Source organism: Osmerus eperlanus, chromosome 19 (assembly GCF_963692335.1).
Source record: "Osmerus eperlanus chromosome 19, fOsmEpe2.1, whole genome shotgun sequence".
Classification (NCBI taxonomy): Eukaryota; Metazoa; Chordata; class Actinopteri; order Osmeriformes; family Osmeridae; genus Osmerus; species Osmerus eperlanus.
The window spans coordinates 5,697,602-5,721,789 of record NC_085036.1 but is presented as its reverse complement, the minus strand read 5'-3'; the positions used below and the strand labels follow the sequence as shown (position 1 = coordinate 5,721,789).

At 49.3% G+C, this 24,188-nt stretch overlaps 3 protein-coding genes across 4 annotated transcripts; 1 reads left to right on the top strand and 2 right to left on the bottom strand.

Moving 5' to 3' along the window:
• On the top strand, positions 1-5,716 carry LOC134039252 (rho GTPase-activating protein 24-like). 2 transcript variants are annotated; one of them, XM_062484968.1, is made up of 7 exons: positions 1-1,157; positions 1,443-1,650; positions 1,878-2,007; positions 2,153-2,226; positions 2,413-2,534; positions 3,022-4,072; positions 4,421-5,716. In XM_062484968.1, exons 1-7 carry the CDS (start codon positions 1,064-1,066, stop codon positions 4,656-4,658), a joined length of 1,917 nt encoding a protein of 638 aa, XP_062340952.1. In that variant the 5' UTR covers positions 1-1,063; the 3' UTR covers positions 4,659-5,716. The 2 variants fall into 2 exon arrangements, with proteins under 2 accessions (XP_062340952.1, XP_062340951.1); XM_062484967.1 differs by having other exon boundaries at positions 1,875-2,007.
• Positions 5,717-7,553: 1,837 nt separating this feature from the next.
• LOC134039251 (glutamine--fructose-6-phosphate aminotransferase [isomerizing] 2-like) lies at positions 7,554-17,250 on the bottom strand. The gene is made up of 19 exons (XM_062484966.1): positions 17,107-17,250; positions 16,485-16,592; positions 16,157-16,252; positions 15,878-16,003; positions 15,269-15,327; positions 14,703-14,837; positions 13,927-13,988; positions 12,567-12,646; positions 11,971-12,082; positions 11,426-11,589; positions 11,155-11,250; positions 10,907-11,004; positions 10,395-10,515; positions 10,121-10,278; positions 9,915-10,029; positions 9,198-9,325; positions 8,365-8,532; positions 7,825-7,986; positions 7,554-7,620 (listed from the first exon to the last, which is right to left on the bottom strand). Exons 1-19 carry the CDS (start codon positions 17,111-17,113, stop codon positions 7,576-7,578), a joined length of 2,040 nt encoding a protein of 679 aa, XP_062340950.1. The 5' UTR covers positions 17,114-17,250; the 3' UTR covers positions 7,554-7,575.
• A 1,197-nt stretch (positions 17,251-18,447) lies between these two features.
• On the bottom strand, positions 18,448-20,803 carry LOC134039183 (uncharacterized). Its single transcript, XM_062484890.1, has one exon. It carries the CDS (start codon positions 20,368-20,370, stop codon positions 19,231-19,233), a length of 1,140 nt encoding a protein of 379 aa, XP_062340874.1. The 5' UTR covers positions 20,371-20,803; the 3' UTR covers positions 18,448-19,230.
• Positions 20,804-24,188: the final 3,385 nt, after the last annotated feature.

Below are 24,188 nucleotides of genomic sequence, written 5' to 3'. Positions count from 1 at the left end.
CCCCCCTGGACGTTTCACTTGTTCGTTCCCCCCCTGGGCGTGAGTTCAGCTGGCAGGCGCAGGCACACACAAGCGTCCCCGGCAAGCCTTTTTTTAAACAGTCGAAGGAGCCGAGCAGACAGCACCCACTCTAAACCCCATATCAGAAATCAGCTGCATCACACAGGACAAGCCTTCTCAGGCATTGCCCTGCTCATCTTGGATAAGATAGACTGACTACATCTTTTGCATCGCTATAATAAGAACCAGTTCATTTCTTCCCTTGACCGAACCATCAAAAGAATTTCAACGTGGATATTTCAACCTTTGGAGTAACTTTATCGGCAGAGCTCACATTTCCATGATGGTCTGCGCCGATATAATTGCTTCGTGGTATGCCTGACTGTGAGAGAGGATGTGTGATAGCTCGAGCATTCCACTATGCTGCCTCTTGTAGGATGAACCCTCCCATAGGAATGTTCCTTCATCAGATTAGGTCACATTGACAGCCCAGAGAAAGAGGGAAGGGAGGGGGGGAGAGAGAGAGAGAGGGTGATTGAGAGGGAGACAGCCTCACCTCATTTCCAGTCATCGGAGCAAGAAGACAACTCATCTGTTCACCTGGCGAGAGGACGAGAGAAGAGGAGGGAGAACACAGAGTCTCAGACCGCTAGAGAGTTCCCTAAACAGAGGTAGACAGGGGTGGGGGGGTGGGGGGGGAGAGACCTACAGTGAGCACACACACGCATGCACGCACACACACATAATCCTGTGACTGGGCTCCAAAAAAAAAAAGACAGCCCGGAGCGTTGAGCTGTCACACACACCATTTGAACTCGGCGACGACCTCAGCACCACCAGACTGGTCCGTGGGGTGAGAGACCACGCAAGAAGAAAAGAGAGAGAAAACAAAAAGAGTCAACAAAACAAGCACGGAACAAGTAGAAGACCAGAAACGGGGACCTTGAGCCTTTCCTGAGAGGTGTACGAGCAGGAGAAGAGAGGGGAGGACAGGAGGAAAGGGGAGGACAGGAGAGGGGAGAAGAGGAAAGGGGGAGGACAGGAGAGGGGAAGACAGGAGAGGATGCCTGAGATTAAGTCGAGCGTCGGTCGGACGGGCAGCTACCTGTCCCACTCTGCCTACAGGAAGATCAAGAGGGTGCTGAGCTTCAGACACAGTGAGTATCCCCCAGAGAAGACTACACACGCCGCACACCTGCAACCCATGTCGGATTTAGATGTCGGCCATTTTGAGAGGCCCCCATCCATTCATCCATCTCTCTCCAAACGTCTCAAGTCTCCGGAAGGGCAAAAGGACACCAGGCTGGATTGTGGGAGATGTTTGAGTGTACTCAAACATCTCCAAGGCAGGGGTCATACTTCTATCCCTTCTCCATCCTGGCCTTTTTCACCTCCTCCTCACTGACTCCCCTACCCCTCCCCACTCCCCCTCTCCTCTCCAGGGGTGTTCGGCCAGCGTCTGGAGGAGACAGTGCTGTACGAGCGGCGCTACGGCGTTCACATGGCGCCCCTGGTGGTGGAGCAGTGTGTCGACTTCATCCGGCAGCGGGGGCTGCTGGAGGTGGGCTTGTTTCGGCAGCCGGGCCAGGCCACGCTGGTCAGGGAGCTGCAGGAAGCCTTTGACGCGGGCGAGAAGCCCTCCTTCGACAGGTAGGTCACCTGCACTACTGGCTGTAATCTGTGGTTTACCAGACTAAGATGCACTGAAGACCGAGGTATAATGGGTGTTGGTCGATGACTGGCTTCCCTGCAGAAGAGCGTTTGGACGATAAAGCGTTTTAAGTGGAGAATAACTATTGTCATGTCAAGTGTCAGACTCCAGGGGATGTGTGTGTATTCCTGCTGTGTGTGTAATTGTGTTTTTTCCATCCTAGCAGTACAGACGTCCATACCGTAGCATCCCTCCTAAAGCTCTACCTTAGAGAGCTACCTGAGCCACTGGTGCCTTTCTCCCGCTACCAGGACTTCCTCCTGTGTGGCAAGAAGCTATCCTCCGAGAGGACACAGGTACGGAATATACATATCCCATCCGGGATGATGGGAGGGATGGCGATAAAAGTGATTTTATGAGGTGATTAACCGCTGATCCCTTCCTCCCTCCCTGACCATTCTCATCCTCCACGTTCCCTCCCTTCTTCTCGCTGCCATCCAGGGGTTGTTCGAGCTCAGGTGTCTTCTTCATGAACTTCCAGTGGCCAACTTCAACCTGCTCCACTACATCTGCCAGTAAGTCACCAACTTGTCACCTGGAACTTCCATCTCATACCGAAAAACATCCCTCTGTCATTGTTGGTGTGGAATACATAGTAATTCAGTGGGAACAGCCCTTATCGTGTTTTATGCAATACAGCCACGGAAGCTGGTTCCCCACTGTCCCAGGGTGATCTAGAAGGTTCTTCTGGTTCTCCACAGGTTCTTGAACGAGGTCCAGACCTTCTCCTGCAGCAACAAGATGAGCACCCAGAACCTGGCCACCGTATTTGGACCAAACATCCTCCGGCCTAAAGCTGAGGACCCAGAGAGTATCATAGGAGGTGTGTGTGTGTGCGTAGCACGAGTTCTGTGAAAACCAAGTGGCTGTTTCTGAGAGGTCAGCTTCAGGTTTGAATTTTGTGTTGCTCAGGACTTTGTTGATGTCTTCTTTAGGTATTGAACATTAAAACAGGAGGGTGAGTAAAGAGGAGTTTGAAACCTTGCTGTGTGTGTGTGTGTTATTCAGTCAGTCAGATGGTGAAAAGAAGACAGAGCCAAACACCTGGTCAGAGAGACCGATTTAGAGAAGTTTCCAGACAGAACAGGCCAGATATAACATAGGATACTGCAAGGACGGACACAGATATAGACAGATATAGTCTGCCACTGTATTATTTTGTTTTCTGTCAACAGACTTTTGTAACTAGGTGTGTGCCTTCTGCTGTTGTCGCACAGGTGTGTGTGTGTCTTTAAACAGTGTGTGTTCTATGGAACGTGATACTGTTGCTCTAATAGTGTGTGTTTTACCACGTGTGTGTCTTCGATCAGGTGCGGCTGTAGTGCAGCAGCTGATGTTGGAGCTGATCAGGGAACACCAGTGTCTTTTCTCCAGGGAAGGGGGTGCGTCCGGGACCCCGCCTGGCCCCTCGCGCCCAGACTCCTACCCCTGCCGGAGGAGGGGTACAGGGGAATCCTGGCCCCCCCAGCCCTGTCCTGCCACCCACCAGCAGCGAGCCCCACAGTCCTCCCCCTGCTCACGCCAGCTCTCCCTCCCTCTCATTGCCGAGAGAAGGGGCTCCGGTCTGAGCCCCATGTTCCCCTTCCCCCTCCCCTCCAACGCAGACCCGCCACATTGTGAGGCTCTCTCCCCTGTCAGCCCTGCTGGAGCTCTGTGCCACAGATACCCCCCCTCCCACACAGACTACCACCTCCAGCCCGGCCACCCAGCCTCCACCATCCACACCTCAGCCTCTACCGTCACTCTCCAGGCCGACCTGGAGCCGGCACCAGGCCCCAGTAGGAGCACCGGGCTCGGGGGCTGGCCAGGCCTGGAGGGCCCTCACTGGGGGGCAGAGAGAGCCAGCGAGGGGGGCCTGGCTGGCAACACGAGCGGCAGCAGCGAGACTCAGGAGGACAGCACTCTCTCGGTCTACGACAACCTGGATATTGGGTCGGTTGAGCTTAAGGGCGAGGTGCGGGAGAGGGGGGAAGACCATGCCGGTGGCCTCGCTGTCACCAAGCAAGAGGCGGAGCCCGAACCGGAAGCAGACTCCACCAGTTCCTGGTCGTCCTGTGAAGGCCTGCCATTGGACGGCGGCGGCGCTGTGGGCGCTGAAGGCGGAGTCAGTCCGGAACAGCGCCTAGCCAGGTTCACCTCCTTCAGATCCAACACGGAAGATGACGAGGACCCCCACCCCAATTCCCCCGCCTCCTCCTCCGTCCCCACCGACCCCCCGCTGAGCACGGGGAGCTCAGAGGTGTTCCTGCCCTCCGGGCCCCTGGAACCGGCCCCTCACGTCCAGGCTATCCACTGCCTGCTGGCTGGCCTGAGACAGCAGATGGCCCGGCAAAGGGCCGAGTACGAGACTAAGATCCAGAGGTGGGTGGAGGTCTGCTAACTTAACTTTGCAATGCCATCCTCAGCTGATTTCTCCATTGCTGTTTTTCAGCAAAGAGGTTTAGGCATGCGATTACAAACCTTGAGCAAAATTCGACTTCCCGCCATGCACTTTCAGTGTACCAGTGCGTGCAGCTCCGAAAGTTCTCTTTCAATTCAATTCAATATGTTTTATTGGCATGTTGGAGTGTTCAGGATAAACAATGACACCAAAGCAGTCCACCGTGAAGGGACAACACGTTCTCTTTCAACATCGCTCTCTCTCTCTCTTGACCCCCCTCCTCGCGTTCCTCCCCTCCCCCTTCTTCTCTCCCCCTCTCCTCGCCTCAGGTTGGAGCAGCGCAACGAAGCCCTCCAGGGGGAGATGGCGGTACTGCGGGCCAACCTGACGCAGCAGCGACGCTGGCACAGCGTGGCCGAGATCAAGATTCGCAACGTGGAGCGCGCCCGCTCCGACGCCGACCGGCGCAACGCCACTCTGCAGCGCGAGATGGAGCAGTTCTTCGAGACCTTCGGGGACCTGAGCGCCGAGGCCAGGAAGGCGGAACGCATCGTCCAGAGCTTCTGAAGACCGGCGCTAGGGAGGACAGAGAGATGGACAGAGAGATTGACAGAGAGATGGACGGAGATATGTACGGCTTTTATCCGTGCGGCATCGTGAAGGAGCCTTTTGTATCCCCAAGACGTGGTTACAAAACAGACACGGAGGGTTTAAAACGCTGATTCAGGGGTCATCATTCAGACCCTTTCTCAACACCTTAACGGTTAGTGAGAACATTCTCACTAATGCACCAGCTTGCAAGGAAGAGAAACAAGACAATTATTCGAGGAGAGGACCTAAACGAAAAAATACTTTTACCAAGAGTTGGCTGATGGTGGTAAATCTTGACGGCCTTGCTTGACAGAACTGGAATCTTCCTGGCAACTTTGAGATAGATGCAACCTCTGGTTGAAACAGAGAAGCCAGGATTTGTTTTGTCTCACCCATAGCTCTCAGCTCACTTCAGACCAGACTACACAAAAACAGAGTGGACCAGGAAGGGGATCCAGACCATAGCAATAAAATATCAGATGCCAGATAGAGAGAGCACCACAGCAAGGACAGTGTGGGCCTGGCATTGTGGACTCAATGACCCAGCCGCATGTTGGTGACAAACAAAGGTTGACGTCCAAAGGTTGACATGGTTAATACTCTTGTCATGTCAGAAATAGGATTCATTACCCCTGAGTGTTGAGGTCATTTTCTATTAGGAGTGTTTAGTAACAGAAAGGGGGTCTTTAATCATCAAGTCTTTTCCTGACGATGGAAATATAGATATGGATAATTCTGGAACGGTTGAAAGACCCGGTCACCTTCTCATTGAAGAGCAAGGTGACGTGTGCGTTGTAGAGAAAGACTGAGTCTGATGTACCAGTGAGTGTAGTCCAACGTGTGTATGCTGCATTAGTATTGTTCAGTGTGCTAACTACACACAAGCAACATTATTCCAGTTTTCCATGAGATATGAGTCTCTCTTTTGTCCTCTCTCTCTCTCTCTCTCTCTCTCTCTCTCTCTCTCTCTCTCTCTCTCTCACACACACACACACACACACACACACACACACACACACACACACACACACACACACACAGTCATTTGTATAAAATAAAACTACCAAAGACTTAACCACCCTAGTATTTAAGCAATTTATATTCGTATTCTGCCTGCATTTCTCAATGAAATTTTTGCTGTCCTGATGACAGTATTTGGGTTTGTGCACCAGTAAAGAAACAGTAATGCCACTTTTAAACAATCCCTTTTATGTTGTCCTTGAGAGGGAAGTCCACACATTTTTAAGGACTAGGATCTTTGAATCTTGTTCAATAAAATGAACAAATATTTTTCCGGATCTTTTTGTTCATTTGAGTGACTATGGCACTCTTGCCCTGCTCTAAACGACAAATGTTCAATGATGAACATCATCAGATAACACAAATTTGCCTTGATATCAGTACCTCCAAAATAAAACCAAATGACCCACTCCCTGTTGCACAGGTTTGCAGTGCAACAATTCATTCTATCTACAGTATTGTTCAAAAGACTAAAGATCTATGGTCTTATCTTCCTAGAGTCCTTAGAATGATTTTTCTTTTACTCGCTTGTCAGAACATGGAGCTGTTTTCTTGTTTTGAATGGGAAAGATTGAGATCTCCATATCCTTCACGGATCCTTTGAGTGATTTGTTTACCCGCATAGTGAGTGCAGTGCAAGCCAAGCACTGGGGTGGAAAACAAACAAATCACTCACATTGAGGTGAATCGTGATTCGTAATCCAGTCAAAAGACATAAGAATTAATTGTTCATGAACACCCATCACCTTCAGAGTTAGCCTAGGGGCTTTAGTCAGATGCTGTGGGATTTTTAATGAAATCTCCACTACAGGGAACCCATACACACCTTGTTCAGACGACAATTTTTCGACCTCAAGAGCTGAGGTAAAAAGATAAGACCTGAACAGATCTACAGAACAATAACTATTGTTGGGACTTTTTCTTTCTTTGAACACTGAAAGACAGTTATTTTATCGCACTTAATATACTATACGTATATTGACAGACACATCAACATCAAAATCCAATACATTTTCATTACCTGCATGCAGACAGCATTGTACTTAACAGGCAACTCAACAACTCATCACATTTTCATGACACATTACAAACATTAAGGAACAGATTCTCTCTGGCCTTGAAAATGACACGAAAATCTTAAATAATTTGATATAAAAGACAAAGAACTTCTCTACATTTAGAATATATATATATATATATTTGGAATGCATATGTTTGGTATAGAAAATAGGTTGAACTAAAATAGATCTCTAGAAAAAAGTTTGTCTATCAAACGTAAAATTATTTCATAGAAAACACGGTTCAGACCTTCCCAGCACTGAGAGAAGTAGAGCACAGCTAGTGTAACGCAGGGAACCGATGTCTTTCTTTAAAAACTCCACAAATCAGAGCTCGACTGCACTGCCTGTCACAGACTGTTCCTCCCCTCTAAGTATTTGGCTCAAACACGAGGAGTGAACACAGATCCCGGCACATCAACCAGAGACGTACGAGTGAACCGTTGTCTAAGGGGACGCTGTTGGCTGTTCTAGTACCTGTGGGACTAGGCCGCACCTTCATCGAGACTCGTTCGGCGTGCGCTCTCGTGTGTTCCGGTATCACCGAGGCGATACGATCTATCGTTCACAGACACAAAGGAGCCCTCGTGGTTCGGTTCCTCTATGTATTGCACACCTGTTCACTGTTCTACGTTAGAAGTGAAATAAGAAGACTCTTACGAGTCTCTTTGGCTCAGCACCTGCTGGTAAACAGAAGGGGTCTTGACATTGTACACACGCGCGCGCGCGCGCACACACACACACACAAACAAGCACAGTCACACACAAAATGACACTGATTGAACAGTTGTTGTTGTCGTCGGACGATCCAGTGGTTACTCCACAGTTACAGATTTGGCCAGGTTCCTAGGACAGTCCACCTGGGGTATGGAGCGAGAGTAAAACAATCAACAACTTTCCCAACTCTCTCTCTCTCTGTCTGTCTGTCTGTCTGTCTGTCTGTCTGTCTGCCACACAGATGAGGAAACACAAACACACATTGCCATGCAAACACATACATTGTGTGTAGGTGTTTACATGCATCAAAGAAGCCCCCCCCCCCCCCCCCCCCCGGGTCTCCTTACGTCGTAGCCGCGAAGCACGGCCAGGTGGAAGGAGAGCAGCTGCAGGGGTATGACGCTGAGGACGCCCTGGAGACAGTCCACCGTCTGGGGCAGCTGGATGGTCTGGTACGCCTTCCTGCTCACCTCCGGGTCGCCACGGCTACACAGGATGATGGGACGCCCCTGGGAGGAGAGGAATTGGGGTGGGGGGGTGGACATGGGTGTGAAAACGAGGGATGAGAGACATAGACGAGTCAAAGAGAGAGGACAGCACAGAGGGAGAGATGAAGACTGAGAGAGAGAGAGAGAGAGAGAGAGAGAGAGACAGAGTGAGAGAGAGAGAGAGAGAGAGAGAGAGAGAGAGGGAGACAGAGGGAGACAGAGAGACAGAGTGAGAGAGGGAGGGAGACATAGGGAGACAGAGTGAGAGAGGGAGACAGAGGGAGGGAGAGAGACAGACAGAGGGAGGGAGAGACAGAGTGAGAGAGTGAGTCAGAGAGAGGGAGAGAGAGACAGAGGGAGGGAGAGACAGAGGGAGGGAGGGGGACGGTGAGGTGTCACCTGTCTGGCGGTGACCTGCTGCAGGGCGTTGTGACACTTGGTGTAGCAGGCGTCCCTCATGATGATCATGATGACGGGCATGTGTTTGTCTATGAGGGCCAGAGGGCCGTGTTTCAGCTCCCCCGCCAGGATCCCCTCCGAGTGCATGTAGGTGATCTCCTTGATCTTCTGCAGAAGGAAGACAGTACCAATCATGTATCAGACACACAGCACCAATCATGTATCAGACACACACCAATCATGTATCAGACACACAGCACCAATCATGTATCAGACACACAGCACCAATCATGTATCAGACACACACCAATCATGTATCAGACACACAGCACCAATCATGTATCAGACACACAGCACCAATCATGTATCAGACACACAGCACCAATCATGTATCAGACACACAGCACCAATCACGTATCAGATCCCATGTGTGTGGGTGTGTTTTGGCAATGACAAATGTTGTGTTTTGCAAAGTTTGCTGGTTCAATATTTGAGGAAAAATTTTTCACGTTTATATAGAATACTGGAATCACAATAAGGCACATTTAATATTTTTAAAGCTTTTTTGCGGCGAACATTTTCAATATATGCAAACAGTCCCCTCTTATACAGCAGTCAATCTGCTCTTAAAATCCAATCAGAATGTGAGTGGTTTCACCTGGCTAGAACTTGTTCACACTTTCCCCTGTGCTGATGATATGACTTACTGAAATTATGTTATTTTATGCCAAGGCCCAGCAAGCTTTGCAAACACAAAATGTATGTCGCTCCCAATACTTTTGGCCGTGGCTGAATGTGTGTGTATGCATGTGCATATATCGCTTATAGCTCACCAGTGCCCCCTCCAGACAGGTGGCGTAGTTGTAGCCTCGGCCCATGACCAGCAGAGACCTCTGCTGGTACAGCTCGTCTGCTATGGACCTGATTTGCTCATCCACACTCAGAACCTCCTGGATCAGGTCTGCAGAGGAAAGCAGAAAACAGGGTGTGAGGACGGGAGCACCTCACACCCAGGAGAGGAGGAGAGGGGTGGGAGGTTAGAGAGGAGAGGAGGAGAGGGGTGGGAGGTTAGAGAGGAGAGGGTGGGAGGTTAGAGAGGAGAGGAGAGGGTGGGAGGTTAGAGAGGAGGAGAGGGTGGGAGGTTAGAGAGGAGAGGAGGAGAGGGTGGGAGGTTAGAGAAGAGGAGAGGGGTGGGAGGTTAGAGAGGAGAGGAGGAAAGGGTGGGAGGTTAGAGAGGAGAGGAGGAGAGGGTGGGAGGTTAGAGAGGAGAGGAGGAGAGGGTGGGAGGTTAGAGAGGAGGAGAGGGTGGGAGGTTAGAGAGGAGAGGAGGAGAGGGGTGGGAGGTTAGAGAGGAGAGGAGGAGAGGGGGGGAAAGAGGGGATGGGAGGGGGAGGTGAGGAGCTAGAGGAGAAAAGAGGCAAGAAGAAGAGGGGAGGGAATGGAAGGACGAGAAGCGAGGAAAGGAAAGGAGGGGAGAGGTGAAGAGGGAAGGGGAGAGGAATGGAGAAGAGAGGAGGGGACAGGACAGGAGAGGTGGAGGTATGACTGACCTGGCAGTGTCCTGAGACCGTTGATGATCTCCAGCCTCCTTTTCTGCAGGGACAGTCTGTCCTCACTCATCATCAGACCAAACATGATGAGAGACACAAACTGACTGGTGTATGCCTGGACACACACACACACACACAAACACAGTATGACAACGGACACAGCCACAACCACACACAAAACACTTCTTGACACTAGTGCAGCCTACCTTGGTGCTGGCCACGCCGATCTCCGGCCCGGCGTTGATGTGGACGCCACAGTCCGTCTCCCTGGAGATGGAGCTGCCCACAGTATTGGTCACGCCCACAGTCAGGGCGCCACGCTCCCGGCAGTACCGCAACGCCATCAGAGTGTCGGCCGTCTCGCCTGCGGCCGTAAAGGGACATTTCACTCAAAACACACGCACACACGACCAGGAACTACTCTGATGGGGGTGTGGGGGTAGGGGTGCCTGGGCGGGGCCTGTCAACCCTCCCTCTTACCTGATTGGCTGATGAAGAAGCAGACGTCGTCTCTGAAGACAGGCGTGTTGCGGTCCAGGAAGTCGCTGGCCAGCTCCACCATGACAGGAAGTTCCGTCAGCTCCTCCAGGATCTGCCTGGTCTGGGAACACGAAGCGACAACATTTCAGTTATGCCGTTTTAGCTCCTCCCACAAAAGACATGTTCAATTCCACATTCACATTTTATTTCCAATGTCAAGTATCAGTTTAGGGCTATAAAATCAAAGTCAATATTATTTGTAACAGTTATAAGATAAGGAGTGTGAAGGTATAGCAGAAGATGAGGTAGAAACTCTTAAAGCGTATATAATACAAAATAAATAGATACATTGAATTTTATACATCTTTTTAGGATGGTCATCCAATCAACCAAGCCAACACAACATACATTCCGCCCATATTCGTCCTTATAAGGACACGGGAGGGGTTAGCCAGGAGATGGGAGGGGTTTAGCTAGAAGGGAAGTAGTCATTTCATCTCCAGGCAACATACCGCCAGTCCGGCGTGGAAACTGGTGCCGCAACCAATCACAATGAGGCGCCTGCAGCGGCGGATCTCCTTAAGGTGGTCCTTCAGCCCCCCTAGGACCACTGGGTTGAAAGCGCACAGACACACACACATTTATTATTGCACCTAAACACCATGCACACAAACAAAAACTGAGATCTAAACACACAAAGACACACACCTACCCAGCCACCTACTTCAGACCCCTATCAATGGGTGGTTGTGACTATTACCTGTGTTGGTGTCAAAACAGATTCGTCCTCTCATGGTGTTGAAAACAGACTCTGGCTGCTCAAAGATCTCCTTCTGCATGAAGGCCTTGAAGTTCCCTGAGCAACACACACACATACAACACACACACACATAAACACACACACACATAAACACAAGAGATAATTATTGGTATTGGTCACTTATTTCCTGCCTAGAAAACGAGACACCCAATCGCATCTGCCGTTTAAAGCATGACGCTCAGCTGAGAGGCTAGAGGGTCTTCCCCCTGACCTTTCATGATCTCCTGCAGCTCCATCTGCAGCGTCTGGATGGCCCTGGGGGGGTAGTCCCCGGCCACGCCCCTCCCGCGGTGCAGCGACAGCTTCCCCTCGGCCACCGCCGCAATGTCATCGTCCTCCAGGTACACCACCTTCTTGGTGTGCTCAATGATGGCACTGGAGGGGGGGGGGGGGGGGGAGGTGAGGGGTGAGAAGAAGGGAGGGCGGGGGAGGAAGTGGGAGAAGAGAGGAGGGATAGGGTGGGAGGGAGAAAAAAACAAGGAGGGGGGGGAGTGGAGGGGTAGAGGGAGAAGGAAAAAGAGTGAGGGAGACACAGAGAGAAGGGGAGAATATCGTTTCTAAATGTGATACTTGTCTTGTTTTCACAATGCAAAATGTGTGTATTCACTCCTTTAAGATTTAGGATTTAGAATACTTGGTTGCCAGGTCGACTCTATGTCCACTCGCCATGTATGTGTCTGAAACCCCCAAGAAGTGGAACTGACGGTTTCTAACTTCCACAGAGTTGGGGGATTAAGGCTATCCTGGCGCCCTTACCTGGCGTCCGAGGCAAAGTAGAACTCCACTGCCTTTCTGTCGTTGACAGAATGCAGGGCGGTACAACTGTCCACCCTGTTCCGGAAGTTTCTCTGCTGAACGCCCAGATGACCTGGACACAATACATAAACATCACGTGAATGCTTATCAGCGAGTAAGCATTACACACACGCAGCCCTTACAGAGACAATGCTATGATCATAAACTGGTTTGTGGTGGCGACAGTGTAAACAGCAGGGTTAGGTGACAGTGACATAGAACCCGTTATCAACACAGTGTTGACATTCCAGAGAGGCCGAGCTGTTTGTCTATGGGAAACGGAATATCTTTGTTATTACATTGAGGTGTGTGTGTGTGTGTTTATTACTGAGTGACCCTGACCCCACATTGCACAAGTATCAAGTGAGCAAACTCCACAAAGCAGTTTGTTTTGACCAACAACTGCTCTCTCTTGGAAGTCGCTTTGGATAAAAGCATCTGCTAAATGCATAAATGTAAAATGTAAAAATGTGCTAGGAAGGGATTTCAAGCGATAATTTGTATCCTGTCTAGTCATTTAGTAAGTAAATGAGTTCATGAGTCTCCCGGCTACTCACCAGTGTTATACTGTATAGGGATTTCTTCCATTGACAGCTCATACATGCTCCTCACACCAATCAGTAGAGGACTGCCTCTCCTACGAGGGGGAGAGGATGAGGACAGGAGGGATGAGGGGGAAAAAGAGGGATCAGGGGATGGAGAGATGGGGAGATAAAATAGAGAGACTGTGAGACAAGAATTGAAACTGAGAACTGTTGAGAAAGGCTGTGAGTCCACACACGCACACACACACACACACACACACACACACACACACACACACACACACACACACACACACACACACACACACACACACACACACACACACACACACACACACACACACACACACACACACAGCACAGCACAGCACAGCACAACACTTCCTGGGATGTGGCATTTCTCAGAATCACAATGGTGCCTTTTCACCTAAATAACCAGTCTGGAGTGAGGCCACCTTCTCAAGAACCCCTGTTTTCTTCATGACAGCGCAAAAACCGTGTGTATGTGTACGTGTGCGTGCTTGCGGTGAGAACTGTTTTCTCTGGCCCTGCTTAGCCTCTGCGAAGGACCCCCACACACAACCACCGAAGCAATGAAGGACACCATTGTTCTGTATGGGGGGAGGGGGGGGGGGGAGAACAGGATGACCCAGGAAGACAAACGCACACATGCACAAGCAGGCCCCGCAGCCAGCCACTTCATTGTCCAGCACTCACTTTCCTGGAAAGCAACTTACATCATGGATAATGCTTAAGTGTCTCTGTGTGTGTGTGTGTGTGTTTGTGTTTGTGGATAGCATGTGTCAATGATTATACCCCCCCCCCCCCACACACACACACACACACACACACGTACACCCCAACCTACCCCTGCTGTCCTCAGATGATCTAGAACAATCTTTACCATGCCTCGCTTACCCTCACTGGTCGAGATGTTACTAGCTAGCCGGACTAGGATGAAAAGTATATGTCTGGACTTCCATTCTACTGTGGGGGAGTTTCAAAAGCATAAAAACATGGACTTGGACTCCAGACTGAATATTCATAAAATGAAGACTAACCCCCATTGTCCTGTGTCCAAGACACGGACCCATCTAAGCGCTATACAGATTCTAGAAGACCTTCTCAGACCTGGGATATGGTGGTGAATGTGTGTGTGCCACAGTTGCTGGCTGTTATTCTGTTAAGATGATGACCTGCTTCTTTAGAACTTAGATCAGGTTTCCTTCCACACTACGACAAGCCTGACCTCTGACAGTTTTATAGGTCATCGTGAGGGGTGAGGTGGAGGCCATAAATGAGGTTTGAGCTTCAGAACCGTGTGTACGTGTGTTTGCGCACGCGTGCAAACAGAAAGAGATGTTGTACAAACCTGGTGGCTATGCCTTCGCCTGGGAAATGGCTGCTTTTGAAAACGAGAGCAAAAGACCCTTCCTAGGAGAGAAAGCAGACAGGGGAGGCGTGAAAAAAGTAACCGTCACCAATTGAAGCACAGAACTGATCCATACGTTCTAGTATGGTCACCGTCAAAAACCACACACATCGGCCGCAATAAAAAAAAAAAAAAAGAACAATCCATTTAAACAAAAAAAAAGAAAATCAGGTCTGGTTTGAATCAAGTGTCTAGGCTTTCCTCCTCTGAGGTTTTCTTGGGTGGAGAAGAGGGGAGGGGTGGGTTATGGGAAATGATGTCATCACCTAGGACCTGCGCCAGACCCTCCCCACACAACAACAACAAAAAACACAACCTTTATTGCTCAACACTCCCTGATGTCTAAGTTACGGGGCCAGAAGGTTAGCTAGCTGCAACACTAAGAGCGCCGCTTTTTATTGTGTAACCGGGGTAACAGGGCAAAAACAATATCTCGGTCAAAAACTTGATGATGTCAGAGACGAGGGGAGTGGCGCTCTCCGCGGTGGAAAACGAACCGGACCATAAACAAGCCCCCACGTCATCTCATGCGTCAAAGCCTGGGTGGGGGCTGTCAACTGTGGTCAAAGGAGAAGGGAGGGAATCGATTTCAGACCCATGACACACACACACCAACATCCTCCCTCTCCGATCCTCACCCTTGCACAAACAACCACACCAGACTTCCAAACCCCGAATCACCCCCTGCCCACCCAGACACACACACACAGGCTCACCAGTTGCTGGATGACTCGCTCCACCAGGGTGGAGAAGGAGACATAGTCGTTCTCTCGGTTGTCGTAGACGTACTTGATGAGCTTGGGGATCACCTCTGTGTCCGTCTCCGATTCAAACTCGTAGCCCTTGGAGTTCTGACCGGAGGAAACATCACTGCTTAGTCACAGACTGGGCAAAAGCCAAATAAAGTGATTTTCTTCTGAAAAATGTACAACAGTCACCCTTAAGACAAAACCAAACGTTTAACTATACTGGTCAGTCACCGCCCAATGACTTGAGTCACTTGAATTAAACGTCCACAACGCTCGGAGGTACAGCGGCGACAGGAGATGGGTGCGTTTGTTAGAGGGCCTTGGAATGCCTTTCTCTCGTACAAGGGCCTTCCTTCCGAAGTTAGCGGTCAGAAACGCAGCGTAACGACCTTGTCGCGACCTTGTCGTAAATCAGAAAACAAGAGAGCCCTCGACCCACTGTGTCAACCCCGCAGCTACACCTGGGGGGTGACCGCGTTCGACGGGTCCTCCGCTGCAACTCAGAGCAGACCTTCTCAGACCTTCTCACTCACCAGGTACTTCCTCAACTCCTTGTAGTTTGTGATGATGCCGTTGTGGATCACGATGAACTCTGGGGAAGAGCAGACAGAAGGGTGAAGAGGGTATCTTTGACGTTTGAGGTCAGAAGAACAACAGAAGGAGAACTCTTGGGATGAGTAAGCCCCTGAGGTCCAGATGGGGAGCTCAGCGTCTCTGGTGGGTCTCCAGGTGGTTCTTCTCCATCAGCACAGATGTAGACTTACACCCTGTCATTACCTGTCACCGTTGACCTACGACCCTATCTCTTTCATGTTGCCATTTTAGCCTTCACTGTGCCCCCACCCACACCCCCTCCAGTTCACTTCCAGGAGAGTGGGGCCCATTATGGGGGAGATTGGATGGGGGAGGGGGGTCGAAAACAGATGTTTAAAGTGTCTCTTAGAAAAAACACTTCATTGCCAAACCTGGACACACAAAGGTTTGAGCTTGCGGTCTTTATTAGTGAAGGTATAAGACTGTTTTACTGTTATTACAAATGGGCTGATACGATACTATAAGTAATAAAACACCCATGAATGCAGGGAAGAACATGCACGGTACATTAGTAACCACAAGTGCAACATGTCTGTGTGTGTCCTTACCATTGTTCTTGTCGGAGCGTTGTGGGTGGCTGTTGAGAGCGCTGGGTTCCCCATGGGTAGCCCAGCGAGTGTGGGCAATCCCAAAATGGGTATCCAGTTCTGTGTCCAGGTCAATAGAATCGCTCTCTGTTCACACACACACACACACACACACACCAATAGAAATGAGCGTCAAAAGTGTGAATTTCATTGAGATGAGCTGTTGTGGGCTAAGCCAGAGACTAGAATAACATGCAAGTTGTTACTCTCAAGAAATACTCTTTAGGTAGTCACACTTACTATGTAGTTCTTCATCCAGAGCTTTCACCTTCCCTTTCTTCTTGAACAGGCAGATGCTGCCATTGTCGTTTTTTCTGGGACCATCAACTCCAATGCCTGGCAGAGACAATGTCAAGTCAGACATGAGACTTGACAAAACATACAAGTCTGGTTTCCTATTTACTAGACTGTCATTACTGTGTCAAATACACTAACATTGTTCAATTAACATATCTTTAGAGTTCTGGCGAAGATTGGTTTAATATTCTAAGAAACTTCCTTTGATTTAACTTAAAAGCCAGACACAACACAAAGCAGTTTAACACAAGGTTATATATACAGTATTTACCTGCGGAGTCATATCCCCTGTACTCCAGTCTCTGAAGTCCTTTGACCAAAGTCTCAAAAATCTCCTTTCTGGTCCGTGGGACTCTGTAGTTCAAGTAGGCAAAAATTCCTACAACACACAAAAACACGTTTTATTGAATCGAAAGGATATCAGAGATGACTACGCAGAAAGTGAGACATAATCGTACGTTACACTTTCATTGCAGCCTAGCCTACTGAGTGTCCCAGAATAGAAGATGAATACTACAATTTCCCAACGTTTGTGTGACATTGCAGCTGGTTTGATAGTTTGACAGCTCAGCAGTGTGAGAGCGCAGTCACAACCAGATGTAGGGGAGGTGGTGTATAGCGGAATGCTTGTGGTGATATAGCTGGCCCAGCTGCATTTTACAAGCTTTTGCAGTGACCGTAAACGCAATCTAAAGAACAGTTTTACAGAAAATACATCCTTGTGCCTGCAGTGCACCAGTTATGGTCGACAGTAGGCTACAGGGTCAAGTACGTCTCTCAAGCCAGCAAGGCATGCCTGCTCGTCTGGCTAACCTACAGATGCTAATAATGCCTTCGTTAGCGAGTCAAGTCATTCAGCAATAACAAGGAGATACAGACGCAGTGTAACTTACCACACATATCTAGTTTTCTTGTATTCAAAATGGAGAAAGTTCCTCGCAGCTAAGAGCCAAATGGAAAATGAGCCGTCATCAGCCTCCGGTCTGGAGAAAAGAAACGAGGCGCTATCATTTCCTCCTCCCACTGCGTGTCCCCATGCCAACTAGCTCTTCCGTAGGACCTCCCACTCGCATCACCTCGCTCTGCTCAAACACAACAGGGCTTGACTTGGGCCGGGGAGTTGAGTATTCCACCGGCACATTTTCCACAGCTTTATCTCTGGGACCTTTTGTTAGTTTAAAGGTTTTGTAGAGCTTCTCACTTAATAAAAACGAGGTAGACTAACGGTGCGTTCACACTGCAGCGTTTTTTAACGCTCTGCACTGCTTGCCTTCCGACAGTACACCACGCTCCGGGGCGTGTTAGAAAAGTTAATACAGCGTTGTAGTTCTCTAACGCCTGGGACACACTGGCTGCGAAGCGCATGGACGCGCAGCGCAGCGCCACGATCGGCTACGACTGAGCAAAAGCTGTTCACACCAGACGCGCATTTCTCCGCGCCGGGTCACCAAGCCTTTCAGCTACTCTGAGCACTGGCTATATCCCAGCATTGATCCTCATCTACGTTGTCCTTGTAAAATTGTTGCTGACATACAACAACTCCCTGTGCTTTTCCACTTCGAGAATTCATTTGATGCTGATTTTAGAAATCGACTTGGGGGTTCTCTCTCGGTAGGCTATGTCTGCTTGTGTGTTGTGTGCAACGCGTGACAACTCTTTCTCTCAAACAAACAAAACAACTATGGGCATGCTAGCTCAACGGATCTATCCGTTTATTTTCATTCGTTTTCATCAGGGTAACCACATGTAAAGGACGTTCGTTACCAACATTGTGTAATTATAAAGTCTACAACTTTACAAATGTTCACCGTAGTCTACAATTAATGGAGTAAAATCTTAATAACATGTTTTTTATTCAAATATATCAACTAATATGGTGTATTTCATCATCCTGCAGCCGATATCGCAAGCGTCTGGCGAAAAAATTCGACCAGCTGCCGAAACGATCACAGGCGATCGCAGCGCTTCGCAGCCAGTGTGGTCGGTCCCATTTGATAACATGGGCGCCGAAAGAAAAAGGAGGCGCTTCCAGGCGCGTCGCAGCAGATCGCAGCCGATCGCAGGCAGTGTGTCCCAGGCGTAAGGTCACTGTTGTAGTCATGACCAAGCGTGCAGACTTGGGTTCGTGTACTCACAATCAGGGCCGGAGTGGGGCCACTTTTCAGCCCGGGAGTTTCAGGCCCAAGACCGGCTGTACTGTTCTCTCTACGTGTTGTGCTTCCTACTAGTAGCGTCAACGTAGATTCAACAGCGAGCCAAACTCCTTTTTCAAGAGCCAGGAAAATGAGCCTTCTTGCTCCTTTATTGACTATTAGTCAAGCTGACAACATTGAAACGGAGTGAAACTACGAAATAAAAAGAGAAAGTAGAAAAATGCTTACAGTAATTTTAAAATACATACATAACTGATATGCAGCGATTGCGTTTGACTATTTACAACATCCAAAATCATCATCAAAGTTACAATATAACACATTGTATTTAGGTAATGTACATATTATGATCGTGTAAAACTTACAGTCATTGCTTTCTTTAAGATTCACACAACAGATTGAAAATACATAAAATGGATATTTTGCTATGTGACAGTTGATAGTTGCTATGTGAACGATGCCTGGTTTGTTTACATTCCAAACATGCTTTGCTTCCTGTACACTCATATCAAACACATTAAATCACGTGAACATACAAAAGTTTTAAGAGTAACCCAATACATAAAACATATTATAGACAGAACAAAAACATATTATGGGCAGAACACTCCCCGTCTGGCATTTAATGCCACTAAAGATTCAACAGTCCTCGCTTGACCTTTGACCTTCCTTAGGCAGAAGCAGGACAACCTCAGTAATGGGCCTGAAGAATGTCTTTACTTTATCTTGAGATGCAGTCTTTATTTCAACTTTTCTGACCTTTTTGTCACTGCTTGGAAAGACGGCAGTGACCAGACCCATAGGCCACTCATTGCGGGGGGACTGACTCTCTTTCAGCAACACAACGTCCCCGGGCTGCAGATTTCATGTTGCTGTGTGCCATTTGCGCCTTGGCTGAAGAGTGTGGAGGTATTCTTTCCTCCATCGCTTCCAGAACTCATTTGCCAGGGCCTGCACCTGTCTCCACTGACACTTGAACAAGTCCTTTTCGGTAAAAGTGCCGGCTGGAGCAGACACCCCTGGCTTTTGAGTCAACGGCATAGCAGGAGTCAGCAGCACTGATGACAAGGGGTCAGAGGAGACTGGAACTAATGGCCTTGCGTTCATTATGGCACACACCTCTGCCATCAAGGTGCACAGCACTTCGTGAGTCAGGTCATTTTGCTTTCTTTCCAGGAGCATGGAGTCAAGTATCCTGCGGGCTACGCCGATCATGCGCTCCCACACGCCCCCCATGTGAGATGCATGTGGCGGGTTAAACTCCCACGCACAGCCGTTCTCGTGAAGGTGTTTCAGAGTGCTGACCTGGTTTGGGTTGTCCGGTCTCATGCCCAGTTCAGCACTGGCCCCGATAAAGTTCGTACCTCGATCTGATCTCAGCTGCTTTGCTGGCCCTCTCAGGGCAAAAAACCTTCTCAAGGCATTGATGCAGCTGGGTGAGTCCATGTTTTCAATGAGCTCTATATGCACAGCCCTGGTGCACATACATGTGAAGAGTATAGCCCACCGCTTACTGTGAGCTGCACCACCTCTGGTGCGTCGGGTGACCACATTCCAGGGGCCAAACACATCCAGCCCTACGTATGTGAATGGCGGAGATGAGCTCAGACGTTCCGGGGGGAGGTCAGCCATCTTCTGGACCTCGAACTTCCCTCTTAACTTGCGGCAGGTGACGCAGTGGTGGATGACTGAGCCTATCAGTCTCTTGCCTGCAACGACCCACAGGCCGGCAGCCCTCACAGCACCTTCTGTGAAGTGTCGCCCTTGGTGCTGCACTTTTGTGTGGTGGTGGCTCACCATTAACTTTGTCACATGACATTTTGGGAGAATGATGGGGTTTCTCACCTCAGACTCAACAGACGCATGTTTCAGACGGCCGCCAATTCTCAACAGGCCATCGCACATGACAGGATCGAGGTTCAGGATTGTGCTTGACTTGGAAATTGTTCTTTTTTCTTGTAGTGCTGCATACTCTTCTGGATAAGCATCCCTTTGGACAGACATGAGTATGACTCGTTTTGCCGCATCTAGCTCCTCTGGAGTGCGTGGTTTTTTGCACAGGTGCCATCTTTTACAAACATTCAGACAGTCTGATCTGAATGATGTGGCTTGATGGATTAAGCAAGAGACAGCTCTCAGCAATGACTCCCAAGTGGAGAAGCGCTGGAACCGCTCTGAGGAGAGTTTACCTTCACTTAGGTGAGTGGCGAGTGCTGTCAGCTGAGGCCTCAAGTCTGCGTCTGTTTCAGGATCTACTAACTGAAAGGGGTCATGAGTTTCAGGCTGGTGTGGCTTGTATAGGAACTCTGGTCCTGTAAACCACGTGGTGTTGGTGAGTTGTGACGCAGGCACTGACCTAGTTGCCAGATCAGCTGGATTTTGATCCGTAGGTACATAGTGTCACTGCTGAGGGGATGTGGTTTGTCGGATGCGGTGAACGCGGTTATGTACATACACAAAGAACCGCTTAGACTCGTTGTGTATATATCCTAAAACAACCTTGCTGTCACAGAAAAACTTCACTGCATCTGGCTTGTGGTCGAGCTCCTCCAGGATCAGTTCAGCCATTTCTACTGCCAGCACAGCGCCACACAGCTCAAGGTGAGGGATGGTTGGTTCTGGTTGAGGAGCCAGCTTTGCTTTTCCAAGCACAAAGCCCACGCTACACTGCCCATCTGTTGTGATGACTCTCAGGTAAGCCACCGCGCCGATGGCCCAGCAAGAAGCATCTGAGAAAAGACACAGTTCAGTGTGTATGGTGTTAGAGAAGGACTGCTGTGTGTATGAGCGGGGGATATGGAGGCTGCTCAGATCTTGCAGTGATTTTCTCCATGTTTCCCACTTGTTCAGCTTGTCTGCAGGAAGTTTAGCGTCCCAGTCGTGGACCTCTGTGGAGAGTTCTCGCAGCAGTGCACGTCCCTTGATGGTCACAGGTGCGGCGAAACCCAGCGGGTCAAAAAGACTGTTGACTGTGGATAGGACTCCACGGCGGGTAAACGGTTTGCCGCTGACAGGGACCTTGAATGTAAAGGTATCAGAGTCAATGTCCCAGCACAACCCCAGGCTTCTTTGCATTGGCAAAGATCCATCTTCAAGGCCCAAGTCTTTCAGGCCTGCAGCCAGGTCTTCGGGTGGGAAGGCTTGCATTACTGTGACACTGTTTGAGGCTATCTTATGCAGTTTGAGGTTTGACTCTGCCAGCGATGCTTGAGTGCGCCTGAGTAGATCAATGGCCTCAGACTCAGACGGCAGTGAGACGAGCCCGTCATCTACATAAAAGTGTCTCTCCACAAAGTGGCGTGAGTCGGATCCATACCTCTGTTCGCCTTCCTGGGCCGCTTTTCAAAGTCCATATATAGCCACCGCGGGCGACGGGCTGTTGCCGAACACATGCACTCGCATGCGGTACTCCACCACCTCCTTCGTCAAGTCGTTATCCTTATGCCAGAGAAATCTTAAGTAGTCTCTGTGATCTTCTCTCACAAAGAACCCATAGAACATTTGTTGGATGTCAGCTGTCAGTGCAATGAGTTCTTTTCTGAATCTGATCAGTACTCCGAGGAGGGAGTTGTTCAAATCAGGGCCAGAGAGCAGGACACTATTGAGAGAGAGGCCGTCTTCTTGTGCACTCGAGTCAAACACAACTCTAATCTGACCCGGCTTTTGGGGGTGGTACACCCCGAAAATGGGTAAGTACCAACACTCTGCATTCACCTGGAGGGGGGCTGCTTGTTCTGCGTGTTTGTTTGCAAAGAGTTTTTCCATAAAACTAACAAACTGTTCTTTCATTTCAGGTTTTTTGTTCAGTGTGCGCCGCAAGGAGTGTAGACGAGAGAGGGCCTGAGCACGGTTGTTTGGGAGGCGTGGCCTGGGTGACCTGAATGGCAGGGGAACAATCCAGCTGTTTTGTTCATCTCTTTTGAATTCTGTGTGCATGACATTCAAGAATGTCTCATCTTCAAAAGACAGAGCGTGTTTGTTGTCATTTGCTGTTCTCATGAACACGTCAAGTCCAAGCTTGTCCTCAGGGCGCACGTTGACGAGAGAGTGGCTAGAAAGGTCATGTCTTTGCTCCCCGCCGTAGCTTGCCTTGTCTTTGACGTGTATGTGATTTTGACACGCTGTCAGGTACAATGGACGTCCATTCTGCAGGACATTTGTCTTGAAGACAGCAACAGTGGGCTTGCGGGCACTGTCAATGCAAACCTCCCCAACTATGACCCACTCCAAGTCCAAGCGTTGGGCAAAAGGCGCATTGTTAGGGCCATTAATCTGTTGTCTCACTTTATGAACCCGGATAAGGTCTCTCCCTAATAAAATGAGAATCTGTGCTTTAGGGTCAAGCTTTGGGATATGAGGAGCCACAGACCTCAGGTGAGTGTGGGAAAGAGCAACCTCTGCTGTGGGGATTTCTGACCTGTTGCTCATGATCTCATTGCACTCAATGAGTGGGGGCAAATCCAGACACACTGGGTCGTCGGCTGCTTCTATTTGGAAACCGACGGCTTTCCTCCCAGCCATTTCAGTGGTGCCAGCGCAGGTCCTCAGCAGGTAAGGTGCAGGGTTACTGCGGATGCCGAAGAGCTGGAAGAACTCAGACCTGGCCAGCGAGCGGTTGCTCTGGTCATCAATGATGGCGTACATCTTCACAGCACGTTCTCTTTCGCCTCGTGGGAAGACCTGCACCAGGCATATCTTTGCACAGGATCGAGCTGGGAGACCATCACCGCAGACCTCTGTACACCTGGAAGTCACCTCTGATGGAAAGCTGTGTTGCTGTTTTGTGAATGGCTCTACCACAGGAAACGCTGCTGGTGATAGGGTGGTGTCTGGATGCATGGTTGTGCAGTGTTCCTCACTTTCACACTTGTTGCATTTCAGCTTAACAACTATTATACTCGGATAATTGAGATTGAGATAGGCCTATGCCTGATGCCGAAACATTTGAAATCACAGCTATGGCTAGCCTATGGCTAGCCGTAGCCGAGTTTAAGTTGATTTTCTATCAATGTTGAACATATTGAACTGATGAGAATAAGAAAATGAGAATATCCGTGGTAAATCATCGTTTTCCCGTTGGGTCAGTGTTACAGGAAGGTCTGGTTAAGCACCAAGTCACGCTAAGCCTGACAGTTAGCCTGCCCCGGACCAGACTAGTTTGGCAGCCTAAGTTGCCATAGTAACCGAGTTCGAACTACGTTGAGCTAGTTTTATGGAACCGAATGAACTAGAAATGAGTCCGACTAACTGACATAAGTCTGGCTTATTCGCTAAACTCGCTTTATGGAACAGGCCACAGAGCCCGTCTGTGGCCTGTTTATTAATCCGAAGAATGTGTTTTCTTGGCTATTGCGCAATACCCTGGAGTCGCAGCATTATGACTAGGGATGGGCGAACGATGCCTTGTGAAGCTTTGGTGGTTTCTTCCGGATTGTGCCGGCCCAAAGAGCCGAACTATCGGCGCATTGAAAATGAACAGCGTCATATAGGCATAGTGGTTGTCTCCGACGGTAGACTACCCTACGTTATTTAATATTTTAATTAAGGCTACATGTGTTCATTTTTATCTGATATTAGTGCTCACACATTAAAATGTTGTGATACATCTGAAGGCCGTTAGAATTATATAATTTTCTCACAGTAAAAATTAAAGAATATCATCCGAGGTTCCCTGCACTGGGGCGCGAACTCGGGTAACCAGACTCGCATTGTCAATACGTTGTCGTACAACGCTTTAACCAGCTACACCACCGAAAAAGCCGTTACCTGTTTATGCGGGTGGGTGGACGGACTTTATACGATACGGTTTTTATATCAATTAA